Raw genomic sequence first — 13174 nt, 5'->3', positions numbered from 1 at the left:
TGAACAGTGCAGTCAGTACAGTACATTCATCGTCAGATGCACAGCTACAGCAGCACAGGTCAGTGCATGCACAAGCCACAAAGCCACAAATGCAATGCACATCACTCAGATTCACTGTGACATCAGGCCGGACTACAGTATACATGGTATAATCAAGAGTCCATATAAATAGCCCCGGGGTTATGGACACTTGGTATAATCAAGAGTACATAAACCGGTGTATAGCAATGAAAACATTTTCATGTTCTTGGTATAAACCAAGAGTACTGGTTATGTACTCTTGGTATAACCTAAAGGGGAACTCCACGAAAAAATGAAAATTTGATAGCCTGTAGAGTTTCGGGCGCTGAGTCGAATGGTCTTGGTCCGAAGTCTCTACGAGAAAGCGTTCTTGAGATATTTCAATTTTAGCCACGCCCCATACCAATGTATGTGTGACGTCATTGTGGCATGGTGCGAAAATACTTGGATTTTGAATCTCACTTTCTTCAGGACGAAAGTCACTTCAGAAAGTAGTTTGCCAAGTCGCCTGAGCCGCTGCAATGCCAAATTGTTGTGTTGTTGATTGTGCCAGTATCACATCATCCTCCTGGGGTTAGTTTTCTCAAATTCCCAAAGGATGGAGACCTGGCAAAGTGCCGAGATGTTGCAATGCGTCGTGAAAATTTCAAGCCTATTTTCGCAGCACGAGCTATGTTTGCTCGCTGCATTTATGATCCAGAGGGACTTGAGAGCTGAGTTTTGACGAGTACGCCGTCCAGGAAAGCCCTCATCAGTGTACCAGTGCCCTCCGAACCGTGAGCCTCCAGCAAAGCGAACTCAACAAGCTGCAACTGAGAAAGCAGGGCGAGATACGTCCCATCAGGATCAGAAGAGTACATCACCCCATCAACTCCGACTGCAGCTAGCTGATGAACGATATTACCCCAGTAACTTTGCGCATACCAGTACTCAAACTGTGCACATCTGTCATCAACTGGGACGCAAACAGACAGACCCCCAGCAAGTACGAAGGTTACAGAACTGTTTGCTTGCGATGTGCAGGCAGCATGCACGACGAACTGTCTCACCAATCCTGCCAAACTGAACCAGTGTAAGTTGATTGCGTGGATATGTCTCTATTTATAACAGCTACCCTACTTCTAGGCATGGTTGCATGAATACCATATCACTCAGAGCAGTTGTTAGAAGTCTGGACAGCCTTGGAATAGTGCAAGTAAAGTGAAACAAAAATATATTACACTCCGAGTTCCACGCTTGCGGGATCACCAGGCCAAAAAAAATCTAATTTCGAACAAGGAATGGGTTCTGGTTGTATGCGAAAGAAAAGTAAGTGAAGACCTATTGTGCAAGGAATACAGTGGGAACTACACATATTATACACATGCACTCACACCTTCACCCACATGCGCGCGCGTGCGTGTGCGTGCACACACACAAACACAACAACACACACACATACGCACCCACATACTCAAACTCACTCGCACGCACGCTAGCCTAAGGATAGTACATATGCTGTAGTAGTGGTATACTTAGTGAAATGACTATGTGTACATCTAATGACGCCGCCACTCCACGCCAGAAAACAACAAACATCTGCTGAACATTTTTGCTCCCGTCTCTTATGGGCAACACAGGGAATGAAACGAACAATGCAATTGAGAACAAGAGTCGTCCTGTACGGTGAAGTTTCCATTTTCTCATACAGCAGTATATTGTCTAAGCAAGTGTGTTTTCTCCACATTCTTTTTGCCATGCAGGTATATCACAGTGTCATGCCAAACTACATTCTCAAACGCATTCGTTTCTCAATTCTGGGGATGGTTGGACACGCATATCTCGCAGCTCTTGACAACGTCAATGTCAACCGTCGCCACAGCACAACCAAAAAGACCGCGATAGGAAGGTATAAAGTCCAGTTCTCAAAGCATAAAGAAGACTGTGGCCAAATAGAAAATTATACGACAGAAAGAGCTATGAGTATGTTGACAAGCTCATGTGTGAGGTGGTAGCGGTTGCAAATGGCAACCTCCATGTTCCTGCCTTGGAGAAGCGTGTTTCCCTGCCAAATTCCAGGTGGAAGCCTCCTGAGAAGGCTGAGGTGGTGCAGGATTTGGATATCTTTGCCTGATGGTATTCACAACGCAGGCTGGAAGACGACAACGAACGTGCTTGCCCAATTTGCCGTGTACATAGTGTGTACTGCCTGTGTGCCGCATAGCGTAGAGATCTACACAAACACAGAATGTCATATGGAATGTGTATGATGAGTGCTTGTACACATACCACATTGCTGTACCGTAATAATTATTATAGTCAAATACTCATTTACTCTACATATGCGCTGTATTGCACCTACCGGTACCTACCTGCACTTTCAGTGCGCGCGCCATACTAATTTAGTGTCCACTGGTACAAAGATGGAGGGTCTTGTAGAATTTCCCATAATTGCTGATTTACAGTTTCCTCTGAGACAAAAATGCGATAATACTCATAAAAAGGACACACTTCAGGCTCATTACAAACATCTTGAAAGTTTTTGTCTTCACAAGTATACTTTCAAGCCTTCTCATCAGGTGAAATACAGGCAAGAGAAAAGGAACAGGAACAGTGGATTAAATACAGTAAGAAGGTGGTAAAACAGCGCAAAAAGAAAGAAAGAAAGAAAGAAGATAGCTAAAGTAAACAGCGAAAATTGCAATAATGACACAAAGGTGCAAATGCGAGAAAACTCAATAAGCGCGACATGTAGTGCGACAACAAGAGACAACCACTGGACATACATGTAACTAACGAGGTTTTGACGACCTACCTAACAGCCTAAGTGTGAATTTGATTTGTTTCTGTTTGCAAAGGTTGGGTTTCCTTGTGTGGATGTATACAGCTTCCAAAACATTCAGCAATCTAGCACTGCGTACACGTGACACAATCGAAAAACAATCATCCGAATACACAGCACGACAATCAGGATGCTCAAACAAATGACTAGCAATGGACGACTCATACTTATCAGAACTAACATCAGAACAATCAGCATGTGCGGTGGACACATCCGATTTCACATGGCTAGTCGAGTGGACCCTAGCCGTTGCCTCTGTCTGTGCTTTAGTCGCTGCCATCACCGCCGTTGCCGATCTTGTTATTCTTCTGGTTGATGTGGTTCCTGTCACTGCCACGCACGTAGGTGTCTTGTCCGGTTGTTTTTCTGGTGGTCTAGTTAATTGTGAGGTGACGTTCCTTGGTGTTGATGCCGCTGCGTTGGACCATCTTGTACCAGGATGATGTTTGTAATGAGCCTGAAGTGTGTCCTTTTTATGAGTATAATTGCTGATTTCAAATTGAATTCCAATGATCTGGGGGATGAATACTGATTAGGACGCGTTCGATTACCTACTAGTACAGAGATATCTTGGTCAGAAAGTACAGATTTCTTACTCTCCTGCCAGAATTTGTGCATTATTTTGGTGTACGCTTTCTTGACCCCACGCTTGTACGTTGCATGCCATGGTATACTAGAAAACGAGTTTATTGACAAAGTCTATCGCTTGAAACGATAAAGTATGGGTTCGGGTGTGATCAAATGCACCCATGGTGCTCATGAACTGTGTGCAGTGCTCTCTTCACCAACAGAACACTACCTACCATACTTTGTAGATCTTGTACCAATCCAAGGGAAAATGACAAAGACAAATGTGAGTCATGCATGAAAACTTGTGATAGCACGGTCTATAGTACAGAACAACGTTGTTCGTGCTATGCCTGACAACAATAATAAGTTACACATAAAACATTACGCGCATCGATCCTCACAAGATAAGTCAAGACATACTCGGAGCAAAGAGAAATTAAAATTTGTTTGTGTCATGCATGAAACTTGTGATAACTACCAGTACAATGTCTTTCTTGTGCGACGCCTACTGTAGTGCGCCTGACAACAATAAATTTCCCCCAAAAAATAAGAATAAGTGTATCATGCTGATACGCGATCCTCACAAGACAAGTCAAGGCAAACTAATTGAGGCTTACCTAATGTCAGACTCTTCTGTCACTGGCATTGGCGGCTTCTGCATGTCGAGATAACCTCGAAGAGCAGTGATGAGCACAGCCTAATGCAAGGATACGATCTCGTAATCTGCGAGGTCCGCTACGCAAGAAACCTTGGGCCGTCTTGTCGACAGCGACGGCAGCATCCTACCAGCAAAATCATTCCCGCGGGCTGGGCATGGCTATACACTTTTGTCCACGCTCGCACCAGTCGGAGTCCCAAACGAATCGAGATTCTGGTGGCCAAGCTACTCGTCTTCTGTCGGACGCAGCTGCTGACGCATCTTCTTCCTCCACATTTGTTACACGCGATGGCAGCTCCTCAGCAGAGTATCTGGGCTCCCTGCCCCAACCATACGCGGCGGTGGGCTGTTGGTCGTCCTCACTGGCCTCAGCATCGCTGCCTTCATTGCTGGGGACAGAGGATTGTTCGGAATCGCCCATCTTCCCTTGAAATACCAACTAAAATTAGTGCTTGTAGACTGGCGAAGAGAAACGACTTTGCCACAATGACGTAGGCAGCCCGTGATGATGTAACCAAATGGCCGCATGACGTCAGGGCGCGGCCCCCGTTTTTGCAATTTCAAAGTGAAATATCTCAAGTAGGGAGTTCAGTTCCGGCCACGGAAAAGCGAAAAGTGCAGTCACAGCTCGCCTGTACAAATAAAAATTAAAAGTGAATGGGCGCCTCGTGGCTGCAGTTCGAGATGCAGTTCGTGGCCCGAGTATCTTCTCCCGCGGCCTTTTCGGCCTTGTCGATGCTATTTTTAGGTAGCCGAGGTCATTACCTTTCCAATGGTGCCACACATGCCATGCTTCCAAAAATAATGCCTCCGCGCTTGGCGCGGGTGCACTTCGAAGTACTAATTTCGACCAGATCCGTACTCGGCTTCGCGAGGAACACCCGATTTTCGTGTTCAGCGGCCTCGAATTAGCCTAAACCAAGAGGATTCTACAACATTGAGGCTCGCGCTTTATCGCCGTAGAAGGAAAATGATCACAGAAACCAGCCCACGGCGATTTCCTGGTGGTAGACGAAAAATCGAGTGAACTGCGCGCACACTGGTAGAAGCAGTGACGGTGAAAACGTGTGACTTGTGCAAGTCGGCGCGCACGGCATGCGTGCACACTGCATGCATGCACACATCCTGTATCGCCATGTATGCACCAGATAGTGCAGTGCTGGACGGAAACCACACGGCTCACATACATACTTGCATCTACTTCTGTGACTACTTTCTCCCCCGTTTTCCGATCTTCAATCGACTATAACTCTAGATTGCCTTGGAATTTTGGGTTCAAATTTTCACAGGTTGTTTCTCGATTCTTCCCGGTTTAGAAAAACTAGCGTTTTATGCAAAACTCGCGAATTTGATTTTTCAATTGAAGTCCCTATCTCAAGAACGCTTCGTCGTAGAGACTTCGGACCAAGACCATTCGACTCAGCGCCCGAAACTCTACAGGCTATCAAAGTTTCATTTTTTCGTGGAGTTCCCCTTTAAGTCAGGGAGTCGTAAATACCTTTTTTTTACTAATTAATTTTTAATTTTTTGTTGTAAATGAGAATGACATCATACCATCCCATTCGCATGGCACATGAGGTAATCCCTCAAATCAGCAAAGGAAAGAGAAAACTATCCGGCCGCAGGCAGAAGAAAGAACATTTTGAACTTTTGTAGTTTCTGTCGTTATCATTGTCTTCTCAGACGTTACTCTAGGGGAGCAGTGAGGAAAGAAGACAAGCTATATCCCTGTGCAGTTTCTGTCGTTGCGTGAGTTGTTTGCTGTCCTTTGGTGAAGAGAGCTGAAAATCGATCAAGATGAATAGGCTCTTTGGATCTGGAAAGCCGAAGAAGCCTCCACCAACTCTTACAGATGCAATCTCAGGCGTAAGTCGTGAAACGTTGAGCTTATCGAATATCCACGGTTCTAAAATCTTTCAAGATAGGTGTCTCTGATCTTACTGTAATGGCTACTTCCGTGGGCTACAAGTGGATTCAGAAATTGGTCAATTTCAAAATTTTCAACGCTCAATATATTTTGCTCAGTTCCTACCATAACAGCATCTCGAGCGCGAGTGCAATGTGAAATGATATTGTGTTCATTACAGTCGTTGCTTGTGCCGAAGTAGATCATGCCCACACAGCCTGATGGGGAAATAGGAATACTCCAGAGATGTTGTTGGTCTTTGTGAGCACAAGGGACCAGCACTGCTCTGGCTGTAGATCTACTGTGTGCTTCCACTTGTAATGTGGTCGGGGTGCCCGTGGCTTGACTGCTGATGCATGGCTCTACAAAGGACAGTGCAGTGAAGAGGATAACTGCTTTTATCTGCTCGACACCCTTCGTTGGATCAGGCAAAACATGCAGCTTAGAAACTAGCGTACTCGATGCACTATGGCTTATTGCTATGGACTCAACATGCTTTACATGCAGGTCGAGTGTCCCAGGGCCAATGCTAACCGCTTGACTAAATGAAAAAATTGCATGCTCTGGCTAACACATTGCATACATTCTGTGCAGGTGGACGGCCGCGCGGAGTCCATGGACAAGAAAATCCAGAAGCTGGATCAAGAGCTGGCCAAGTACAAAGAACAGTTGAAGAAGATGAGAGATGGCCCGTCCAAGGTATGAGCTGTGCTGTAGATTGCCTGAGCTACATGTGAAGAGCCGGAGCGCAAAACCTGCTAATTTCATTACTTTTCGGATGATGGCCGAAAAAGGATTCTTTTTTTGTGTGGTTTGTATCTAACATCCATTTTGGGTTCCAGTTTTGAAATGGTTCTAGTCAGATTTTGAATGTGAAAATATGCCTGGTGGTTCCCCTGCACCTTCTGAGTACACGGAGCTGAAAATTTGACTTTCTCAAATCTGGCGCTTGTCGGGTTTCGCATCTCAGTTCTTCATGTACACACGCGGTACTGCATGGTGTAAAACAGTACACCAACACACGGTACGTTGATTGACTTCAAAAAGTGTTTTTTTTTGTTTTACACATAATCAGGACTACTAAAGGGTAGGCCAAGGCCAACTGATTGTGTTGGAATCCGGTCTGCCAGCCATGTACCAAGCTGCTGCAAGTGCAATATCCTCAAGAGGGTGCCGGTACAATGCACAGTGTATTGTCATAGTCCTGGGCAATGCTGGTAGAGCGTACATATGAATGAGAGGCAGCTAAACCAGGTGAAGGCCGACTGCAGTGTGATGGTTAGTTTTGCTGTTGATATGCCTTATTTCTTGTACATGTCTTTATGCGATTTGGCTCCGTTTTTTGTTAATGCTCCAATGATGCTGTGTTTCCTATGTGCCTGTCCAGAATATGGTAAAACAGCGTGCTTTGAAGGTACTCAAGCAGAAGAAACAGTGAGTAGGGTTTTCTTGCCTTTGTGTACAAGCTTGGGCAGGCCATGGTCGCTTCACTTTTGTCGTGTTTTGACTGATGAGTAGGCAATAGGGCATGTCTGTGATGCACCGTTCCTTGCTGGTGTTGTGTGCAACCATGTCTTAGATATGAGAACCAGTATTCTGGTCTACAACAGCAGTCATTCAACATGGAGCAGGCCAACTATGCCACACAGACGCTCAAGGACACCAAGACAACGGTGAGTTGTCGCAGCCGGATAGTATACCACTGACCAGACACAGACGTACGCTCCTAATGTGGATGACCACATTGACCAGGCGATCTCAGCTGAGTGTTTCATTAGTCCAAACGTCTTCTCTCTCTCTCTCTCTCTCTCTCTCTCTCTCTCTCTCTCTCTCTCTCTCTCTCTCTCTCTCTCTCTCTCTCTCTCTCTCTCTCTCTCTCTCGCTCGCTCTCTCTCACTCTCGCTCTGCAGGTCTGTGCGATCTCTTACATGGTGCTGAGATTGAGATAGGGTGTCCGTCGCATGCAAATACGTTGTTTACTCTCCTTCTGTACCGTTGTTACTCGTGTTAAGCACTGTCCTTTGTTCCACGCATTTACTTTGTATTGCCAGGTGGATGCCATGAAGCTCGGTGTGAAGGAGATGAAGAAAGAGTACAAGAAAATCAAGATCGATGATATCGAGGTTGGTTTCGTGTTATCTCATTGCTGGACAGAAAGCTGCTTGCACCAGCGAGTGCATAGTAGCATTGGGTACATTTGACCATGGATATTTTAACCGAGCTTTCCCCGCTTATGCCGTGTCTTCTGTACTTCAGTGCTCGCAAGGGATGTACTTCGAATTATTACATGTCAGGTGACCGTTTCCAGGTCTACAGCCAATCAGCGACCAGATAGAGCGGGCAATATTCCTCCATACAAGCCCGCTCAGGCGGTCCAATATTACACGATATTGCCCGGCATTTTACCCCATACACACTGTACACATACACATACAAGTAGGTGCGCATGTAATACCAGTTGGATACATGTGCCTCGTAGTTTTTCGTACCATGATCCCGAATTCCACGTGTGAAGGCAGTGTACGTTGATGAGTACATCAAATTAGGGAAGTATGCATGTAATAAAAGCCTCGTAGTACGGGCAATACCGGCTACGATATCTGCCGGTATTGCCCTGATACTCGGCTAATAACACATACGTATGTGGTGATCATGATGCCTCAGTATGGTTACTGCTCACTGACCCTTTTTCCACACTCACAATTTTCTCCCGAATACTTCCGCTCATCCCTTGTCTTTACTGGTAGGCCCAGCACCTTACACGTTTTCTCGTGCTTCCGTTGTTGTCTAGGACATACAAGATCAGATGGAGGATATGATGGAGTTGGCTGAGGAGGTACAGGAATCGCTGGGCCGATCCTACGGCTGTCCTGAAGTGGACGAGGACGACTTGGCAGCCGGTTAGTTTTCTCGTTGGTACTGGTTGTTGTGGTGCTGGTGGTTGTGGTGTGTGTACTTTCTATGTGTGTTTACGTGCATGTGCACGTGCGAGCCTATGTATGCATGGGTGCACCCATGCGTTCGGATTGCTGACTTTCTAGTTAGTTATATTGCATGTACGGATGGCATTTAAAATATTTGTTATTGTGTGGACAGCTGATGCATGGCGAGTATTGAAGTTCGACCATAGGCTATTCGTTGTACTCACAGTCCTGTGTTTTGCCACATTGGTGCGTTTTCCTGTTGTGTGTGTTAGTACCCGTCCTTTGTTTCTTTCACTGCTGTTTTTCACCATCTGATAGAGTTTGATGCCCTGGGAGATGACTTCGCACTGGACGAAGACTCGTCGTACCTTGACGCAGCGAGTGCACCTGCTGTTCCCGACGCCACGCCAGCACAGGTAATTCAGAGTTATGGGTCTGTGAGGGCTATGGTTTACACGCCACGCCAGCACAGGTAGTTCAGAGTTAAGGGTCTTTGAGGGCTATGGTTTACATGCCACGCCAGCACAGGTAATTCAGAGTTATGGGTCTGTGAGGGCTATGGTTTACATGCCACGCCAGCTCAGGTAATTCAGAGTTATGGGTCTGTGAGGGCTATGGTTTACATGCCACACCAGCTCAGGTAATTCAGAGTTATGGGTCTGTGAGGGCTATGGTTTACACGCCACGCCAGCTCAGGTAATTCAGAGTTATGGGTCTGTGAGGGCTATGGTTTACACCAAGAGTACATAACCCCCCAAGAGTGTGCAATTCCCACATACCCTGCTGTCCTGACAGAATTTCAAGTCGACGTCATTATTTTGTGATGCAATGCTCCTTGCACCAGTGATTTACAACATGTGTACGGGTGTCGACGCATCACACGTTTTTCTTTGGAATAATTTGTGCGGAATCAGACGGGCCTTGGTCCACCACAGGTTCCGGATTCGTGTGATAATCCGTGTACAGTGCGCATTACATCATTTTTTTTTAAATGACGTCAACTTGAAATTCTGTCGGGACCGCACCCATAGTCCAATTGCTCACTCTTGGGGGTTATGTACTCTTGTTTACACGCCAAGGGTCTGTGAGGGCTATGGTTTACACGCCATGCGGGCGCTTTCCAACTTTCATGTAGGACTATCCGGGGAGGGTTTTTTGTACACGGTTAGGCCACCTAGAATTAATTCGTTGTTTCGGGTCACTTCACTCATCCGTACCAGGGTCGGTCAGTCGGGTTTATTTTTTATTTTATTTTTTATTTTGGTTTACGTCCATGTGCATACATGTACATAGAATACCTTTTGTCCATCTAGCCAGTCGATCAAATCTGACTGTAGTGTAGACAATCCAGCGCAGTCATTGTCCCATCAGATCCAGGTCCCCTCCAGGACCAGATCTTGGCCTCGCTGGCAAACGAGTCTGACGAGCAGCTCTCATCTTGAAAACTTCTGTAAATAGCGACAAGGTGGCGGAGCTGATGCGGTTTCAGGACCGATTGCGGATCGGAGATAGAAGACAACGTCGTCACCAAACGCTGCATCCTGTCATTTGGCTAGCCATGGCTGCTTCTGAGGTGGATGTCTGGACTGCTATTATTAGGGTCGCGTGTGTACATAGTGTAGTCTGTACATTTGCATGCACTATAAAAAAAACATTTTGCGGTCGTGTGAAAAAAGACGGTCGGTCGGGTGACCCGAAACAACGAATTAATTCTGGATGGCCTTATCCATATAAAATATTATAAATGCATTTCTCACCAAGCTCTGTCACGTATAAATTATATAATGCCATGTTGATGTAATTGTGTATTCCCCAATGAATCCTTATACAGTCGTCCCTCTTTAATCCGGCAATTTATAAACCAGCACCCTCTATAAACCAGCACAGTTTTCATTAGCCAAAATGTCCTCTTCGTGCACATTGCAACAGTAGATCAGATTTGTTAATCCAGCACCCTCCCTAATCCAGCAGAATTTCTTTAGCACAAATGGTGCTGGATTATAAAGGGACCACTGTAACTAAGGGTACTCAACGGTCATGTGACACAGACAGTACATATTTCATCCATATAGGGACTTTGTCACCAGCATGCTACCATTAACTCCTGCCGAGTATGGATGATCTAGCTGGTTTGTCTTCTCTCTAAATGTGTACTACTGTAACAGCCTACTGTTTGCGACGTATTCATGTTTGCTAATGTTTGCGACAAGAGCATAACGCAAATATTAACCATTGTGAAATCAAACTTCAACAGTGGGTGTATATGTGTGGCCACGGTGCTCTGCGAATATTTGCCATTGTAAACTCGCTGGTTCTGAGAGATCGCAAAAATTTAGTGACCCAAACATTGGGCGGTTTACAGTATCAGTTGACTATCAAATACCCCCTCAAAAGTGTTCAACTTCGCAATCTCTCACCCCATTGCAGAATTTCTTTTATGACATCAGTCTTTCGCCTCTATTTGCCTCACTTATAAGATCCCATGGGTAGCCAGAGATCAAAAATGCAAAGAACGTCTACATCGCAGCTATGGTAGTCGAAGCAGAGTAGCGGAGAGTTGTTCCATGTGTCCGGAACCTGATGAACTAACAGCGTAGTATGTACACGTGTGGAAAAAGGCATATTTCCATGTGTCCGGAACCTGATGAACTAACAGCGTAGTATGTACACATGACTGTGGAAAAAGACCTGATGAACTAACGTACCGTATGTACACGTGTGGAAAAAGGCATATTTGCACTTGATCATGCATGTACTTCTGCCAAAAATGACGCAATGTTTTTTTGGCCATGGGTGAGTCCATCACAGCTCTAGAGAGAAGCTGCGCACCCACCCACTTAGTTGTATTGTACACTTGCTGGTGCATGTAGCGGTGGCTTCACTTTATTGTACTGTCTTCTGTGCCGATTTTTTATTAATCCGAATGTACGCAAAGTGGCTGACATGTTTTCACTCTTGCTCGAGCGTGCTGGCGTCGACAGGGTGAAGTTTGGGCAGTCCACCCAGTCTCATTACATTATGCTTTGAAGTACTTGTATACGTATCGAAGTATGTGTGTGTATGTGCTGTGCTGTGTTCATTGCAGACTGACGTGGACGAGTTTGGTCTTCCAGCGCTGCCGGCGCAGTAAGCAAGCAGTCTTCGCAGGTGTGTGGGTGCTTGTGTGTGTGTGTGTGATGGTGGTGGTGGTGGTGGTGGTGGTGTGTGTGTGTGTGTATGTATGTATGTGCGTGCATGTGTGTGTGTGTGTGTGTGTGTGTGTGTGTGTGTGTGTGTGCCTGTGCGTGCCTGTGCGTGTGTGTGATCTCAACTAGCTTGGAATATCTCCTTGGTTCTCTCCCTGTGGTGTACATAACGTTATTAGGCTCTGGCTGGCCTCTGCCTGACAGTATCGTGCATGTGTATGTGCCGTATCATGCAAGGTTCTTCCAGTAGCCTTCTTGAACAGGTTCAATCTAGTGCTTGCAAAGCTCTGTTATCTATAGATACATCTGTCGTTTTTCTTATTGTTCTTGTAGTTTTGTGTTACTCTACTCATACTGGTGGCTGGAACATCATGATTTTCTTGAGCAATAAACTTTCTTTCGCTAGCTCTTTTCTAAGTTTTCTTGTAACATCATGATACTTTACAGTCTGATATCAAGCTTGACTTAACACATGTGCCTGCTTCCTTGCATGCACTCTACTGCATGCACTCTCTTTCTGTTCTGGTCATTCATGTACAGCTTATAAACGTTTACTTATAGCATCGAACCCTTCTTTGCCCTATGTGTGCTGTACGACTGGTTTGCTTCTCTGACCTGGCTACGCAACAAATGTTTTTTTTTATTTACTCGTCTCGCGTGCTGAATTCATGAAGCTGTTGCTACTGCACTGTTAAAGTTTTTATACCGTTTGAACGGATAGGATTGGGACGCGTACCCTGTTGATTTGGATTATGCGTTGGCAACGATATCAGCGAGTCTTTGAGATTGTGGTGACCTGGTGCGTGTGTGTGTGTGTGTGCGTGTGTGCGCGCGCGTGTGTATGTGTGTGTGTGTGTGTGGGTGTGGTAACTGTCTTGGCCGTTTTATGCCGAGGTACTCTGTGTGGTGTAGACCAGGTGTGCATTGGTGGTCGATTCACATGGCTTCGCCAGTTGTGTGGATTAGACAGTTACCCGGCGCAAGGCTTGATCTGTCTTATTCAGATCTTGTTCGCTATCGTGGCTATAAGAGAAAATCTGTGGGTGCACATCCAGTGCTTTTGCAGATTTGCGTGCTTCTCTTGCGACG

General features: G+C 45.7%; 1 protein-coding gene and 1 long non-coding RNA gene across 3 annotated transcripts; one reads left to right on the top strand and one right to left on the bottom strand.

The window, feature by feature from the left end:
• Positions 1–1904: 1904 nt before the first annotated feature.
• LOC135817213 (uncharacterized) lies at positions 1905–4611 on the bottom strand. The gene is made up of 2 exons (XR_010553519.1): positions 4030–4611; positions 1905–2233 (listed from the first exon to the last, which is right to left on the bottom strand). It is a non-coding gene; the product is annotated as an uncharacterized LOC135817213 (long non-coding RNA).
• A 1054-nt stretch (positions 4612–5665) lies between these two features.
• On the top strand, positions 5666–12854 carry LOC135817212 (charged multivesicular body protein 5-like). Of its 2 annotated transcripts, none has more exons than XM_065330341.1 (8): positions 5666–5936; positions 6571–6675; positions 7364–7410; positions 7556–7649; positions 8028–8099; positions 8768–8876; positions 9219–9372; positions 11986–12854. In XM_065330341.1, exons 1-8 carry the CDS (start codon positions 5868–5870, stop codon positions 12212–12214), a joined length of 879 nt encoding a protein of 292 aa, XP_065186413.1. In that variant the 5' UTR covers positions 5666–5867; the 3' UTR covers positions 12215–12854. The 2 variants fall into 2 exon arrangements, with proteins under 2 accessions (XP_065186413.1, XP_065186414.1); XM_065330342.1 differs by having other exon boundaries at positions 5670–5936; positions 9219–9316; positions 11986–12148.
• The last annotated feature ends 320 nt before the right edge of the window (positions 12855–13174 follow it).

Source organism: Sycon ciliatum, chromosome 5 (assembly GCF_964019385.1).
Source record: "Sycon ciliatum chromosome 5, ocSycCili1.1, whole genome shotgun sequence".
NCBI classification, from domain to species: Eukaryota; Metazoa; Porifera; class Calcarea; order Leucosolenida; family Sycettidae; genus Sycon; species Sycon ciliatum.
The sequence above is the reverse complement of the archived record's forward strand: the minus strand, read 5'-3'. Positions and strand labels throughout refer to the sequence as shown.